The 18,806-nt window shown below is 36.8% G+C and overlaps 1 protein-coding gene across 1 annotated transcript in view; it reads left to right on the forward strand.

Annotated features, from left to right (window-relative positions):
- Nucleotides 1-2,122: 2,122 nt before the first annotated feature.
- LOC311081665 (uncharacterized protein) overlaps nt 2,123-18,806 on the forward strand; it is a gene marked incomplete at its 3' end in the record, with an annotated part of 465,213 nt that continues 448,529 nt past the window's right edge. The window contains exons 1-2 of the mRNA XM_084112275.1: nt 2,123-2,261; nt 5,986-6,273. Of these exons, the coding sequence (XP_083968401.1) occupies nt 6,156-6,273 (118 nt within the window). The 5' untranslated portion in view covers nt 2,123-2,261; nt 5,986-6,155. The remainder of the gene's footprint in view (nt 2,262-5,985; nt 6,274-18,806) is intronic.

Raw genomic sequence — 18,806 nt, forward strand, 5'->3', positions numbered from 1 at the left:
CCCCGCGTTAGGTTGTGCCCCGCGCTCCCCTATTATCTTAATGAATAATGAAACAGGACGAAGCATATAAACTGCGTTGTTTGTTTAGAATGGAATGGATCGCAAATAGATCCGAATGAAGAAACGTACAAAACCATAGTAGAAAATGGGTCTCGAGTGTTCCTGCAGAGAGGGGGTTCTCGCTGAAGAATCGGATCAAGACGAAGCAGCGAAGTCGCCTTGCGGAGAACAAGGTTACGCGGCGTATGCGCATTGCAGGTTGTGGAGAGACACTGGGAAGTTCGCTTGAGTAAAAACAATATAGGCTTCAGATAGTTTATGTGGGGAAGGGGGATTGGTTTGTTAAACTATGAATGTGAAACCATAGTAAAAACAATTGGCGTTGATTGAGGCCAATCGGACGTTCATGTTTTTTTCCGTCTATTTGAAAGTTAGGCTAATAAACATGTTGCATTCTATATGGCCTGATTATGTCATTTTTTAAGTTACATAGCCTGCCTCCAGTTTTCCTCAACTTGACTAATTAAGAGGCGATATTTGACCGGCATATTAATTATTCCGGAAAACGAAACCTCTGCCGGTCACTTTGACCGGCACCATTTTTTTCTAGCGGAAACTCTGGCTGGAATATGTTTTATGTGACATGAACTCTGTTGGTGATGCACTCTAAAAACTTTTCATATTATTTACTTTTTTTGGTGAAACATTTTTACACTTAGAATATTGATAATTTTTTTAAGCAGTGAAATCAATTACATACACTGTATTAACTGAGTAAATGTAAGTAAAACAAATTAAATTTATCTGAGTAACTGCATTGGTACATTAACAAATAAACTTGAGTAGAAATAATTGGGGGGGGGGGGGGGCATTTAAAAACAAATATTTATGAGTAATATTAACTGTTCTGGAGACTGAAGAAAGAGTTCATACAGTGCGCGCTCACTCAACCATTGTCAGAGGGTGGGGGAGGGGTGCATTGTTTTAATTGAATAAACTTAATCAATGTATTATGCGTGTTAAATATTAATAATATTGATTTTATTTAAGTAATATTTGTGGTTCTTGAAACAGATCAGTTCAATTATCCATTCTCAAATATTGTGATGGAAATTTCACAAATATATTAGCTAAGTGTATTTTAAATAAATAATTGGTTAGTCAAATACTAAATTATTTTAGTGAAAAACTTCAAACTTAAATATAACTGTAAATTTCAGACAAAATTAATTGTTGGAGTTAAAATGCACTTTGAAAAATAAATAAATAATATGCTCTTTGTATAAATAAAATGCACTTTGCATGAGAGCATGTTGTGTCAATTATTCCAGTATGTTCAACTCAAACTAAAGTAAATGATATTCAGAGATTTTATTAAGTTAATAAAGTTAATTATTACTGTGATATTTATTAAGCCACTGAATTATTTTTTAGAGTGATAAGCATAAGAATCACTTCGGCATTTAGGAAAGTTTTATGTTTGTAGGTTAAGAATCGAACTGTTGTATACCAGTATATATAGTACTGTGATAAAGTTTAGAGAAATTGTCACTAATGAAAATGAAATCTGGTGATGCAGGATTTAAAAAAAAAAAAAACTAGTGATATGTGAAATATGCAACTGTATCTTGTAGAATACATTCTAATAAATAATTTTGTAATTAAAATGTGTGCTTGTGTGTGTAGTTTAAATGTTGTGTTTCATCTAAGGCTGATTACAATATATAAGCTTTGTGAAGTTATAAGTGAAAACCAAACGCGAGTGCTTCATGAGTACTAGGATATGCATGTCTAAGGTATTTTTTGTGTTAGAACGCCATGAGGAAATATCTTTAGATCTGATTGATGGAATATATTGAGTTTGGGCAGCTTTCAAATGAGATCATTGTGTTTTTAGTGCAAAGGGTTCATGAACTGTATCTGTTTCAGTTTGGGTAGGCTATGTCATTTCTTGGGATTTTTCAAAAGTGGGGTTGCAGCTTGACAGGCTAATCAACATTTCTGTAGGACCGTTGTATTTTAAAACACTGATTTTTCTTAAAAACGTTGTGTCAGACGTTGTTAAAAGTCCGTTCCCTGACATAGACTACGTTACCCATAATGCGTGTTCATTTGTAGTTCTGCTCGCTCGTGGTTGCGCTAGGCGCTTTCACTTTGTGGTCCAGAGACACGAGAGTAGCATCCACGGTGCAGAGAATTGCCATCCTTTGTCAATCCTGCGCTAATTTTGTGTGTATGAGTGCCGTGTGCGTCCTTAAGATGTAAGTATAGCTTTTATATGAATGGTGCGTTTATTGCAGAGTTGTTAGCTCAGGTGGCGAAGTTCTTGTGCTCGTGTTGTTCCCTGCTGCTATATAATACTGCTATACCCGCTCCACATGCGCTCCTAAAGTAGCCATCCACTGTATACTTCAGTTATTGCCTTGTAAATACCTGCAAATATTATATTTAATGTATATTTCGCCTGTTTTGGCATTTTTCTCACCATTTGGAGATTTATGGCATTTATGCAAGTTCGTTTAGTGTTAGAGCTCCCACTAGTGGATTTTTGGTTGTACTGCAGGTAATTTCTTTATGCATCTGTATGTAACCATAGCCTACATGTTTATTAATATAGATTTTATTGTGTTTTCTGTTTCAGATAACCACACACACACACACACACATACACACACACACACCTATTTGTCATATTAATACCTGTAAACCATCATCATCTCCATGTACCTGACTCCTTCTCAATAAATTCTCAAAACTGCACCATTGGAGTTGCCTATTCCTTCTGACCGAGGAAGACTCAGTTGACAAGCAATCTAATCAGCCTCAGACGCACATTGTCTCATACAGACATATTTGGTAGCATGATTATCTTGCTTAATTGTGTATTAAAGTGTAAATTGCAGGTTAACCACCACAACCAATTAATGTGAAAGTTAAAGTGCTCAGTATATAAAACATGTCTGTCTTAAAATGCGTTAAAATAACATTATTGGGGTTTATTCAAAGGTAGCATGTTTTCACAGTAACTGGGTGATGACGACGTCATAAGAGGGAGTAGCAACTCATAGCAACCCATACTCTGCTAGATTCCTACTGTTTGTGGCTTGACTTTTCAAAGCCAAAGTCTTTTCAAAATCTTGCCATCATGTAGAATAGCAAGGAGGTACAACGACTGAAGACATTATTTACTTACATGGTGTCAGTAGTCCTAATCAGAGCTGTAGCACTGTGACAGGCACAATGGCGCTTTGCCGGCATCTGCTGACAGAACGCGATATTACCTGTGCCAAAACGCAACTAATTAGCGATGCTCATTGTAATAGAAATAAGTCATACCCGGCATTTAAAACCCATACTGAACCGACGCATGTCTCCAGGGTCATAGTCTAAAGCAGTGAAGTGTTCGCTGCATATGACGGCTGGCTTTGTCACAGACGCAGCAGTACAATCTGCCCGCTTCGTAGCCTCAAACCTCACCCAGGCACGAATCAGCCGTATGTCCTTGGGGAACTTGTGGAGCCTCTGGCCTGTTTTTGATGTATTCGTACATCCCGTGCTAGGTCTCCAATATAACTGCTAGCCTACTTTCCGTTAGACTAACGGTAACTCTAGGCTTGGAGTCCCTCTTATGACGTCACGCCCAGCCTAGTGGAAGGGAGGGGTAAAACCACTGTAAAAAGTACCAACTTTTCATATTATATTCAGCATTTTGGTATAAAAAACATTGGTGGGTGGTTCTTATCTTTATGTTTAATAAGCACATTGCATTATATTCGTGAAAAACGTAACCTGCAATTTACACTTTAAGTCCATATTTATCAGGCTGATATTTGTAGAAATAAGCAAAGTAAATTTGTAAAACAAAAAGAACCAGTTAACATAGTTAATGCACTGTGAAGTAACATGAACAAACAATGAACAGCTGTATTTTATTAACTAAGATTAACAAAGATTAATACAGCATATTAATAGCAATAGAGTCCCAAGTGCCAAGCAAAAAATGCAGGGACAGGTGTGTGGCAAACAAATCAGGTTCGATTATTAAGGCTTTTGATCGACAGGATGCTGCTGGTCGTTCCGCTCTATTAGCAGAGCTAATTATACATCACCGCATACACCAGTGCTTGGCTTCTCTAAATTTAAAACCTATGTTGCAGCTCATGAAAAAAGAATGGGGTTGCGATTAACATGACGTATGCAAATGACAAATCATGTGCCAATATCAACGGGGTGAGATGATATAGAGCCAGAAGACCAAATTTCAAATCTTGGCCACAGGATGTGCAAAGCCCCAATGGAATGAAATCTGTTAACATATAATTTGTAGTTGTGGTGCATCCTTAATTTTTGGTGGGTGCTACTAAATTTTTGCTACCAAGTAAAAAAGTTAATTTCGAGACCTGCTATACAGCCGGAACCGAACAATGTACAGAGTTCACTAAGCTAGTCGCATCCAAAGCAGTATCTAAAGCCCTTGCATGCTTATTATCCTCGATTAAAGACTCTAGTTCTGAAGTCTTCCCAGTCAGCTTTACTATCTCCCTGCATTTATCACATGTAAATCCTGCGCCGACAGAGAAGGATATTTTAAACATGTTGCATGAAGTGACTCACCGTGTTTGTTGACTGATCCTACTCACCTAAGTTGTTTGATGAACTTGTAAAAGGCGCGAGCGGGCGCAAGAAAAAAATAAATAAAGAGCGGACGGATGGCTAGCGTGTTGTGCTAGCATTAACACAGCATGTGTTAACATCAATTGTTGTAGGACAATGAAATGTTGAAATTGTTTAATACTGCAATGTAATATTGCTCACTATTTGTGTTTTCCTCTGTCATGTGGATCTTATAACAAGAGTTCATACTTTTTCATTTTGTCAGGTTAAATTCAAATTATTTTATATTCTTTCTGCTATTTGGTTGATGTTTTTCTCTTCATTTTTAACTGGCGAATTCCTTTCTGCATATCATTAATGAATTTCTCTGCTTTCTCCTTGAACTCATTTTATTTAATAATAATATTGCATTGTGGCGCTCTTTACCTTTAAAAGTTGTATGATCGTTTTCAGTTTCCGAATACAAAACGGTAACATTTTAATGATCTAATTACTTTAGTAATGAATGTAGTAGTTATCATAAAATCAAACAATATTTAGATGGTATTCAGGACATATTATGGTGTTGTATGATAGATATTCACCTGAGTGTCATTAATGTTTGTTTTTTGTGTTATTTATGTTTAGTCCATGTCATATTGTGAGAAATAACTCTATTGTCTTTAAGTAGAGCAGTTTTATTATAGGCTTTTATCATGTATCCTGACTCAAATAATGTGTTTCTAACAGCAAACACTCAGAATAAAGTGAGATGATCTGCTGATGATCCTGAATGGCTTGTTGAATGAGTGTTGATAGTCTGAGGCTCATCAATATTAACAGATCTGCTGAAAACACTCTTTATTTCATGACAATAGTTCCTGTTTTCACCTCATTTATTATGCTGATGTCTTCAGCTCTCCTGTAAATTGACACTTAAAGCTCATTTCATTGGTGTCAGCAGACTGAGGGAATTTGTTGATTATAAATATGTACATTTATTTCTGTTTATGCTTTCGACTATTTTTATTACAATTATTTATATTTTGAAGAATAGACACAATTTATATATTTTTTTAGTATTTTTATAGTCATCTATCTGTATTTTAATGAAGAAGCAACATAGTGTTAGGATTAGCAATAAATATAATTTAGGAATTAGCATCAGTTAATTTTCGAGGAATAGATAGAAAGAAAGAAATGCTTAGAAGTGTAATTTATTATTAAAACAAACTCTGTAACTTCTATATTTTTTATTTGGGCAGATAAGCTCCTCCCACCGCAGTCACATCATCAGTGAAGCTTGGTCTCTATGTAAAGATAAAGACATAACTTAGATGTGTCATTTAGTATTAAAACAAACTCAGTAACTGATAACTTTGATTTTTGCAGATCAGCTCCTCCCACATCAATCACATCATCAGTGAAGCTCCTCCCACATCACTCACATCATCAGTGAAGCTCCTCCCACAGCAATCACATGGTCAGTGAAGCTCCTCCCACTGTAATTCTCCAATAAATGCTGGAATATTCTCATCAGTCTACAAGTGAAGACGAGCACAATGCATCAGGAAGAGCTGAAATCTGCAAAGACTGAGTTTATTAAAGAGGACAGTGAGAACATGAGTGATCCAGAACCCTGCAGAATGAAACACACTGAAGATCCTGAAGAACAAAGAGGTTGGTGTTTATTCTTCATTCATTCATGATGCTGAAGAACATTCATGTTAGAAACATTCAAGCACTTCTTCACATTTAGATATGCAGTTACACCATGAAATTGGTACACATTAAATATGATTTTAACCTGTGGGAGGACGCTGGCTCACTGAAATCTTTTTTTACTTTAGTTCAGAGTTACTGTTAGTTTTAATGTAAAAGATTGTAATTACCTCGACAAACTACATCATTAAAAAGTTATAAGACTCAAGATTCAATATTTGACCTCGATTTTATTCTGAAATCTTATAGTGACAGTAATGTCTAAATCTGATGCCAAATCAGTTATGAAAATGTAAAACCAAGTGAGTCCACACCTTTAATATGAATTATGAGACTCAGCTGCATCTATTGAGAATAAAACTGCTGCATGGTTGTCATGAAATTGCTTGACTAAACAATGTCCCTCATGGTTTTTAGTTAGAAATATTGATATATTCTCATATGTTTACGTCAAATTTCTATAGAGAGTAATATTTATTAATTTTTTACCCAAAATGAGGAGATGTGAGCATTGTGGAGCACGAAAGATTCTCATGTAACGTCCATTTCATTCATACTGGAAGCCAGAGGGCGCTCTCGCGCAGAAAGTCCAAGAGTGAGTCCATAAATTCCAGAAAGTCCAGACCAGAAAGTCCATAAATCATATAGCTATGGCTGCATAACATGCAGAAAGAGAAACATGAAGGCAATGTATGTTTTATCTGTGTTTTTCAAGCCCTGTTGGGTATTTAAATAACAATAGAGTATATTTATGATGCAATACTAATCAACATATTTTCTTATATAGCCTTATTTTTTGTTCCAAAGCCACATCAGATCACAGAAAGTTATTTAAAACCCTCAACTTATTTTATAAAGTGAGATCTTATAAATTGTCACGTTGTGATGGTGTGCTAAGCTAAGATGCTAGCTAGCCCTTATGCCCTCACACTCTGCATTGTCTTATTCTTACAAACATTTACAGTATAACAAATAATAATTGTGATTCCAAAATGTAAAAATATACAATCTACTGCACTTTACTGCAAAATTCAGTTCTTTCTCGCATCTAAATTGGCTTGAGCTTGTATTTCTGGTGTCCACAATCACATGCGTACACTAAAACTACTTCTATGCGTACTACTTTATTTAGATAGTCCACTTTAGACATTCTTCGAAGAATAAGTAACTTTGCAACTACGTGCCAACTAACTTGTCATTGTATGGCAGTATTGTATATTTTAATGGTAATAGCACGTTAGATTATCATGTCATTGATCACATTTATTGAATTGTTAAGTTATTGAACAGAAAGAGGATGTGTGCCTATAATGTTTTAAAAATAATAATTGAATTAACAATGTCCATCATTCATGAAAAGATTCAGGGACATATCATTAATTTATAAAAAAAAAAAGAGGCAAAAATATAAAATGTAAAAAGTGATTACATCAGGGCTCACTTTTCACTTCATATTACTCTTTTTTAATTTTTTGATTTGGTGAAAATGCAATCAAACTTTTTTCTTTCATTTCAGAGCTGATGGAAGTGAAGGAGGAGAGTGAAGAACTGAGTGAAGTGAAGGAGGAGAGTGAAGAACTGATGAAAGTGAAGGAGGAGAGTGAAGAACTGATGGAAGTGAAGGAGGAGAGTGAAGAAGTGAGAGAAGTGGAGGAGGAACATCATGTCAAACCTGGAGAAAAACCTTTGAGTCGCTCAGAGACTAAAAATACATGTTTAAAGAAAAGAAGAGCCAAGAAATCTACAACCTGCACTCAGTGTGGAAAGAGTTACACAACCATACAAAATCTTGAGCGTCACATGAGAGTTCACACTGGAGAGAAGCCGTTCTCATGTGATCAATGCGTAAAGAGTTTTATATACAAACATCACCTTGATGCGCATAGGAGAGTTCACACTGGAGAAAAGCCGTTCTCATGTGATCAATGTGGGAAGAGTTTTACGCAATCAGTACACCTTAAAGGACACATGATGATCCACACCGGAAAGAAGCCGTTCACATGCGATCAATGTGGGAAGCGTTTTGCGCAATCATCACACCTTAAAGGACACATGTTAATCCACACTGGAGAGTTCACATGTGATCAATGCGGGATGAGTTTCACAAACAAACATAATCTTGAGACTCACTTGAGAGTTCACACTGGAGAAAAGCCATTCGCTTGTGATCAGTGTGAAAAGAGTTTCAAAGACAAATATAATCTCAAGACTCACATGAGAGTTCACACCGGAGGGAAGCCGTTCACATGTGATCAATGTGGAAAAACATTTCTTAGAGCATCAGAACTGAAGATACACCTGACAGTTCATATGAAGGAGAAGCCTCATTCATGTTCTGTGTGTGGAAAGAGTTTTTCACGGCTGCAATATTTACAAACACATCAGAAAAAACATACTTTTATTTCAGTGAATGATTTAGAATGGCACCAGAGAATTCACACTGGAGAAAAACCTTACAAGTGTTCACACTGTGACAAGAGATTCAGTCAGTCATCAAATCTGAAAGCCCATGAGAGGATCCACACTGGAGAGAAGCCGCACACGTGTGATCAGTGTGGAAAGAGTTTCTCTTTTAAAAGTTACCTGAAGCGACACATGAAGATTCATGGAGTGGGGAAAACAAGTTTGCAGTATTTAGTTTGATCAAACTCTTCAGCTGTGTTCTTGTAACTCTTCGTCTCGTCTCTCTCTGCTGTGATCATGAAATACTTGTTGCTGCACTGTAAACAGAATACTGTGAAATGTACAGTAACTTGCTGGCAGCAGTTAGCAAGTAAGTTGCTGTAGTTCATTTCACAGTATGCTTACTGTAAATTTAATCACAGTAACTTTAAAAATACTGTAAACGTTTTTACAGTAATAATCACAGTACTGTTTCAAAACAAATATTGTATTATTTACTGTAATATAAACTGCATTAATTTTGTGTACTGTAAAATTAAGACACTTTTTGACACAAAAATTACGTTTATTGACAGCTTTTCAAACTAAATTTCAAAATGCATAGAATAAAAATATATATTTTTTTTTCAATAGGTAAACATTTTTATGTGAATATTTTGTTTTCAACAACACTTTTCTGAACATACAAATCAATCATGTTCAAGCTTTATTAAAATGTTCGGTTAAAACTAGAAATGTATAAAAGACAAAATAAATGATTTAATCAGCAGGAATGTAGAATTTGGTTCCCGAATGTTCTTTTCTCCTTAACTGTATTTTTCTCCTAAAACTGGACCTGAACTAGTCACTTCCTAGGCTGGAGTCTTCTACCCTGCAGTGGAAAAAATTAAATATTAATGCAAAAGTTTATAAGCAAGACAGATGGGTTGATGACAATATACTGTATATAAAAGTTTGATTGGCTAAATCAAATGATCCAATCGACATGTAATACAATGTCCATTTCTCTATAAACCACAACTCTCACTTTAAACAGAGGTGTCCACACTTTTTTTTAAAGGTTGCCAGATTTAATGTTGTGGACACGCCTGTGGGCCAGATACTGTCAACTCAAGCTGTTGTCATTTCCAAAAAGGCAAAACATGTAGGCTAATGAAATAATAGTGAAAATAGTTTTTTGGCTATAGATAGATAGATGTGTGTGTGAACATACAATCACATTTATATGGGAAATTGTATGTGCAATATATGTACACAATAAAGGATAAAACTTTGTGAATATTGCATCTAATGCTAGTTTTGTCTTTATTTATAACTATTTTACATGTATTAATACATATAGCTATAAATGGTCAATTCATTTATTGGAGTAATTTGAAAAATATACTGCACCATATCCTATAAATGTAAATTCATTATGTAATATATATCGCATTATATTTTGCAGTATATACCCATGTATTTTTGTTCCGTAAGGGATGGCCTACTTGAAGAATGCCTGGGGAAAAGCTCCCTGAGTGTAAATAGTAATTGGTGCCTCTCTGCTACATGGGTTTTTGAAATTATGGAGCTTCCGCACACACTGCCTAAAATATGTGTTTACTTTTGAAGCGGAGAGACCAGAGGTGAATGAGGGAGCAAATTTAAAGGTTGTATCAGTGATTTCAGGCCCAAACATAAATGATCACATTCATCTAATCTTTCGTAACGATCTGCTAGTTGCCCGCCCCATAAGCAGGCCATCAAAAAAACGTTTCTCTGTAGGCAGCCTAGGCTCTGAGATCTGCACACAAAACCAATCACCGACAGGGGGTGGATGTTGTGAGGTTTTGCGCTCGTGCACGGCTGCACGCGAAGTCGGAGCTGAAAGGTTGAGCTCACCGCAAAACCTGTCGGTGATTGGTTGGAACACTATTTATTTTGGTTTCGAGTGGTTGGTGAAACCAATTGTTTTTGTGTTCAGATCTCAAGAGGCTGCCTACAGAGACATGTTTTTTGACGGCCTACTTATGGGGCGGGCAGCTAGCGGATCGTTAGGAAAGATTAGATGAATGTGATAATTTATGTTTGGGCCTGAAATCACTGATACAACCTTTAAATATAAGGTCTGGATAGAGAAGGAGGAAGTGGTGTTTTGGCTTTAGACTCCAAATATTCCGAAATGATGGAAAATTTTCCAAAATAGGGGAACATTTTTTGAAAAAAAAAGAAAAAAAAGAAAGAATCCTGTTTCCTGCATTTACATACCTTTATGAACTATGGTGATACAAAATCCAAGAAATAATTAAGTTGATTATAATGATAAATTCTGCCACAAAGAATATAGTAGGCTATTAAACAATGTATAAGAAAAATACGTCTGTCTTTCTTTATTGTTTTATTAACGATAAAAGTCGATTGCCAAGACTTGAGAGAATCATTTTATAACAATGCAGATTGTAAACAGAATGGATAAAAAAACCTTGGGAGAACCCAGGCTCAGTCGGGGGCCAGTTCTCTGGCCAACGAGCAAAAAGTGTATGATTATGATCCAGGCAGCATTACAGGTCAGAAGTCAGATTGGTCGTGTCGATGAGGCCTTCACAGGGCTGATGAGGCTGGCACTTCAGGGATGCGTCATGGTTGGGTCTAGGTGCAGATCCACCATCTAAACTGGATACGGCCGGGGTCCACCTCACTTCAGTAAACAGGGAGAGACTGGTCGACACTTCAGGACTGCGTTGTCGCCACGTCCAGGCGAAGGTCCTTCATCAGATCTGGATACGACCTGGATCCGGCGGACTGCGGTAAACCTCAGGATAAACAAAGACACTAATATTAGCGTAGATGCCATTCTTCTTATGATGTAACAAGTACATCAGGATTTATGGGAAGTGTTCCTGGTTCCGGCTGACCTAATCTATGCAGCCTAACATTGAATTATAGAAGTCTATAACGTGTTATGTGTATGCTAGGTCAAAGAGATGTGTCTTCAATCTAGCTTTGAACTGACAGAGTGTGTCTGCTTCCCGGACAATGGTAGGAAGACTGTTCCAAAATTTTGGTGCCAGGGCAGAAATGGCGGTGGCTGTTGTGAGTGGTTTGGGAGGCTCCACTCACGAGCGTAAATCGGGACATATTGCCGCTTATACAGTCCCCAACCAGCTTACAACTGGTATTTTAATGTTTTGGCACAATGCTGTATTATGATATCTACAAATGCTTTCTCAAACAAAAGAGAAACTGCAAACATGAGTACGACAACTACCGTATTGCAGTCTTAGCTACCTGTTGCGTTCTGGCGCTTATGTCTGTACTGTTCATATGTGATGTACCAACTAAAGCGGGTGAAAATACTAACCGTGCTGCTGCTGCTGATCAAGATCCATTTGGCATTCGGGGTGAGAAAGCCAAACTATATTTTTTTGGTTTTGGCTATGCTACCATCTTCTCCCACACCTTTGCTGCCAATGAAGCACAGGCATCCAAAAGACTGAACCAACGCAACTGCATGAACAAGCAGAAGCACGCTCCTCCAAGAGTAATTAAAACTCTAATGTTGTTGCTACTTCTGTCGGGAGATGTACACCTTAATCCCGGGCCTCTACGTAAAGTTGATGTACCCCAACACATCTTTGAACAGCAGTACCAAGCTAACGATTCACTTCCGGGAGTTAATGTGACAACAAATGTACTCTCTCTGACTAAAAATGTGGGTGAGATGGGTCATCACGTCTCACAAGTGGATACTGCAGTTGACGTGCTTTTTCCTGTTGCTGAGTCCGTTGGGGCATTAGGACATCTGAGTGCATCCGTCAACGGGATGGATGGAGCAGTTGCTGGCGCGGCCGTGCTGGAGCCGCAGCAGACGCGGGGCCTTGATCACGGTGGGGAGCGGAGTGTGCCATCCAGTTCCAGCAACAGAGTCTCAGAGCACCGGTGTCTGTAGCCCGGAGTTGGACAGTGCGGTGAGTCTTGATCTACACGGCGCATGCATTACAATAGATGCCGAATGTAAACAACGACGGCAACTCATAAGGTCCAAAAATCCAAATCAGGCAGCGCTCAAGCAGAAAGAGCTGAAGATCTTCGAAACTGTAAATCATGCCCAGATTATTTGGAATCCCCAAACAAAACCAAAGGGGATTTTGAGAGGACACATTAATATAAGGAGTATTTTACCAAAAATAGATCAAATTATTAGACTGTTAACTGACTCTAACCTGGATTACTTGTGTGTGACTGAAAGTTGGCTGAATCCATCCACTCCTACAGACCTAATCAACATACCTGGCTTTAAGTGTTACAGGAGAGATAGGGACCAATGAAGGGGTGGGGATGTGCTATTATACATTAAAGAAACATTAAAGTGTGAGAAAGTTAACATTGATATGAAACTGGAATGCCTGGGGCTAAATGTATTTTTGTCTCCAACAATGAAATTTAAATTAATCGTCATTTACAATCCACCTTCACATGGAGCAAATTTTGATGATGATTTTAAGAGTCTTCTATTGAATACTGACAATTGTACTGTATAATTATGGGTGATTTCAATATAAACTGGTAGGGGAAAACAACAGCAGAACAAAGCTGAAATCTTTGATGGATAAGTTCAAATATAAGCAAATGATAAACAAACCTACTAGAATTACCAGGCACAGCGAAACATTGATTTATTTGATTTTTGTAAATAGACCAGAAAGAATAACTAAAACTTATAACCTGATCACAGGGCTTACCGATCATAATATGACATTAGTTGTCAGAAAGTTAACTAAAAAGCGTTTCATTAATCATAATAAAGCAGAGAACAAAATGAAAACAACAGGAATTCCTAAAGCAAAAATAAATTCCTTTGAAAATGAGTTAAACCAAATAAATTGGAATAGTATTACTGCTGAGACTGATTTAAATTTGAGTGCATCCAAATTTGTCACTAAACTAAATGATGTAATAAATAAGTATACAAAAACCTGGACAAGAAAACCAAGAAAGTATTCTCTTCCGTGGTTCAACAAAGACATTTGGCTAATAGCTAAAAATCGTGACCTTGCACTTAAAAAGTCCTTAAAATCTAGGAATAATACTGACCATCTAATTTTCACTGGTCTCAGGAACAAAGTTACAAGTGAGCTACGCAAAGCAAAAACAAAATATTTTATAAAAATGATAGAAGAAGCACATGGAAGCAGCTTCAAACTATGGCAACATATAAACAAATTGACAAATTCTAATAGGAAAAACCATCAAATGACATATTGCCTTAAAATTGATGATAATTACGTTTTGTTACATTTTTCTGAATGGTTTCATGCATATAATCCTGTTAATAGTGTCCTATGTGAACATGTTCTGCATTTATTTTCCCCAGGTTTTTTTTTTTCTTTCTTGAAAATCATAATTGAATGTGCGGAAACTATAGTTGCCGGTGGGTAAATATGTTGTATGCACCCCCTCAATGTAAAATATAAATAGGAGGAGAACATTTGGCATTTATCTCAAAATAACTGCTTTCAACAGATCAATCTTTATTCATAAACAAATTTATTATGTATAAAAGTTGAAGAACATTTGATGCAGACCCAAAAAACTGCATCTAGCTTATAATCTCTTGAATATGAAAACACAACATACAACAAATCCATTTGCCTTAACTATTGTGCGCTGTTCAGGGTCTTTTTGACCCACATTTCTAACTTTCATTCATGGGGATAACATGGATAATTTGACATGGTTTAGTGTAAGATTTTTGCCCAGCTTTTGGAAAATGCTGTTTTAAAAGTAACAAATTATCACTTTAATTATATTACCTTTGTTTTACTGGAAATTCTATAATTTAATAAAACAAGCAAAATGTAATTTGTTTTGTCATATGACATAGCTATGCATGAATACACTGTAGATAAATGCAGTGAAAACATTTACATTTTTAGTCAAGCAATGAATTAATGCATTAATAAAATAATTATATTTTTATTTACTGACAACAATAAGAAACATAAATAAATTAAAAGAACAAATAAAAGTAACCATCAATAAACAAATGCATATACAAGTCAACAACACATGAAACTTTATTAAAACTACAATCATGTATTTACAGGCACTGAACCCTACATCCTACTGCCATCTCAACACAGCAGTTCCCATTCTTCAGCTTTATTCTGATGAATCAGCTGACCGCCAGAGGTAAGCCGTGCCTTCGTGCCGGAGGTTGTTGCGTGCTGCGCTGTGCTTCACAATCTGAGGCAATAAGGGCAGGTGGAGTGATGGATTAAAAAATCCATCAATTAAAAAAAAAAACCAATATTAAATAGGTTTTTATACAAAAACAGTTTTTTTATGTAAAATTCACTATATAAAAGACCCAAATTTCAAAATTTCTTTTATGGGATAACATGGATAATTTGACATGGTTAAGTGTAAGATTTTTGCCCATATTTTGGTAGGTTTAAAATGTAAATGTAGTTTTAAAAAAGCCACTAGATGGCCATAGAGCCCCATTATATGCTATTTGACTAACTGAATGATATCTTTTCACAAGTTTTTCCAGTTGGATTCATATCTAAATATTATGAAATTACAATTCTAACAATAAAACTTTTTTTGTCAAAGTTTAAAAAAAAATTGTACTGAAAAAAAAAGAAAAATAGAAAAAAAAAGACACAATTCATCATCAAAATCAGAAGAAGAAAAAAACGCAGAACACGGATAGACAGACATAAAAAACAGTGCTAAAAACATTCACAATGTAAAATTATCATGCACAAACACACAGAGAAATAAATTTGTGAGACTATGAAAACTGCTCACATAAAATAGTCCAAAATGCGTAACCACCACAAAAATAAATTTGGTGCCACTGACACATTGACAATGTGAACACTCACACACACATACACAGAGAGAGAGAGAGAGAGAGAGGGAGAGAGAGAGAAGTTACTGCTTTATTTGCTCATTTGTTATGCTGTTCAGTTCATTGCATTTTGATGTTCATGTCATGTATTTGTACTCAATATATAATATTACTGTACATATATTTTCTGTTACAGTTAGTAACTGAAGTGTAGATTACATTTGTACAATAATATGGAAAAAAAAGAAGACTGAAATAAATGATAAACTCTACAAACTCAACTTTTTTCTTTTTTAGGTTTGATTCTAATCATAATGTAACATTATTGGGGGAAAAAATCAGTACAAAAAATGCTAAACTTAGACAAAAAAGTCATTTTTATTGTTAGAATTGTGATTTCATAATATTTAGATATGAATCCAATTCGTAAAACTTGTGAAAAGATATCTTTCAGTTAGTCAAATAGCAAATAGCATATAATGGAGCTCCTTAGCCATCTAGTGGCTAAAATGATAATTTTTTACTTTAAAACTACATTTTCCAAAATATGGGCAAAAATTTTACACTAAACCATGTAAAATTATTCAAGTTATCCCTATAAATGCAATTTAGAAATTTGGGTCTTTTATAAAGGGAATCTTACATAAAAAGCTGTTTTTGTATAAAAACCAATTTAAAAAAAAATGTAAATCTATAAAAGAAAATATATCATAAATCCTCCAAAAACTGCACAAATGTGGAGTAAAAACGTTAATAAACAGAGTAAAATTACATTTGTAAAAACAACAACAACAGCAACAACAACTATTATTCTGTTACAAAACTACATGTTATTGTCTGGGGTCTCTGGGGACCCCAAAGAACACGAGTGTGGACATAAACAAAGACCATCAGAGGGTTAAACAGTCTTTTGTGGTTTAATATTCACAGAAACTAGTCTATATCTGATTTAATTAAAGTCTATACCGACCTGATACTGACCTTCCGTTTTTACGATTTTCTGCCATTTAGTCCACATTTTCTGTTTTTTATCACGTTTTCATAATCGGTACATAGATAAACTTCTCATCTGGCAAAACACAGATGGTATATTTTTCACAACTCCCAGTTTTACTCTGAGATTTTCCCATGGTGATTACACTGTAGTTTTAACATTTTACAAAAACATAAAAGATCACAATCTTGATGATTCAATTGAAAAGTAGTTTGTCTTTTTGTAAGATCACAATATAAAATTGCCTGAATGCCCACCCCTACAATCTTTCCTGTCACTCATCAATGGCTGTTAGGAAACTAAGTGGTTTCTCCACTGTATGGATTTTCATGTGTATCTTCAGGTTACTTTTAATAGAGAAACTCTTTCCACACTGATCACACGTGTGCGGTTTCTCACCAGTGTGGATCCTCTCATGCACTTTCAGATTTCCAGACACACTGAATCTCTTGTCACAGTGTGAACACTTGTAAGGTTTTTCTCCAGTGTGAATTCTCTCGTGTTGTTTTAAATGTTCAGCTGTATTAAAAGTCTTCTCACACTCAAAGCACATGTACTCTCTCACACCAGTGTGAATTTTCTGATGTGATTGTAAACTTTGCAGCCATGAAAAACTTTTTCCACATTCAGAACATGAATGTGACTTCTCCTTCGTATGAACTATCAGGTGTGACTTCAGGTCTGATGCCCTACGAAATGTTTTGCTGCACTGATCACATGCGAACGGCTTCTCTCCTGTGTGGATCATCATGTGACTCTTAAGGTGTGATGAATTTGTGAATCTCTTCTCACATTTGTCGCATGCGTACGACTTCTCTCCAGTGTGGATCCTCATGTGAACCTTAAACTTCAACAAAATACCCGCCTACAAGGAAGTTAACGCTTGTCAATGGAGAGAGGCCAGACTCTCTGTACAAATGAAATGTATGAGAGTCTGGTAGAACCAGGCTACCTATCCTCTTCTTCTTTGCCACAAAATGCCTATTGTGCCCCCTAACCACCTAAACTTCACCATAGTCTTCCTCATCATCCACGAAGTGCCTATTCTGACCCCTAACCACCTGTTTTTTTCTCAAGTCACCATATCTCTAATTCAGTGCCGAAAAGTCACAGGGTCTCGAAATTCGGCATGAGGGTAGCTCAGTGGGCCCCAGGGCAAGATCCTAAGTTTCAAGGTTCAACGTTGTTCCCAATTGTGTGTTTCAGTGGTTTGGCCTGATCCACACATGATTCAGCTTTCTCCATCCACAAGGGTCTTTCTGGGCCCCAGTGACTGCAGGCAGATGAAGTTTGGGGCCGCCAGGGCCCCTGGGGGCCAAACGGCAAAGTGTCCCACGTACAACTTAACCCATTGATTTTCTCAGGTGTCTGTGGACATTGGGAAACAAGTTTTTTTTGTGTGTGTAGACGTTTCCCTCTCTGTATGTTTTCGGGGGCCGTGTGACGCAGCTTTCTATGAAGTTTCGGGCCCCTAGCACCTCCAGGAGCTGAACGAGGTCCAGTGACACTTGCAACTTATTCAATGCGATTTCATAGGTACTTCGTGGATGGTGGTCCGATTGCCCAGAAATTGACACATACGTCCTGTCACGGGCCCCTGGGATGGGTTATAGAGTTCTGTGTCCATGTGTCTGCTTGTTTGGCCAAAAAAGACCCCCTTGACCTGGAAGCGCATGTGAAGTTTGAACTGAATAATAATAAGAAATAAAGGGTTCGAAAGGTTGCAGCAACTCCAAATTTGGCATTGTGGTAAACGAGGGGCCCCCAGTTCTAGATCTTGGATCGCAGGGTTCTAGATCGGTTCAAAGTGTGTCTTTTTGCCTTTCAATAGGGTATGTCTGTCTATGAGTGCAAGAGGCCAACCATTCATTTTACCATGTGCTTCGTGAAGGGTGGACAGAAAGGTCCGATTGTCACGAAACTGACGTAGCCAATGCGTCTCGTCACAGGTGACGTCTAATAAACAGGGGCCGAAAGGGGTCAAAAGGTCACAGGACCTCAAGATTCGTCACGGACGTCCATCACGGACCCCCGATTCCGGCCCCCGCATTTCGTGGCTCTATATGCTTCCTGAGCCTATTAGACCCTCTTACCCTAACTGCTGCATTAACCCTAGCAGACACATGTTCCCATAGAGATCAATGTGAGACAGAGAGATGCATAAAAAATAGCAAAAAATAAACTTGGCATCTCTCAACCTAGGCCGCTCGCTATGTCGTAGAGGGCCACTTGACAGGTTTAGTTGAGTTTGGGGCC

This window comes from Abramis brama, assembly GCF_963993115.1.
Source record: "Abramis brama genome assembly, chromosome: 1".
In the NCBI taxonomy this organism is placed as follows: domain Eukaryota; kingdom Metazoa; phylum Chordata; class Actinopteri; order Cypriniformes; family Leuciscidae; genus Abramis; species Abramis brama.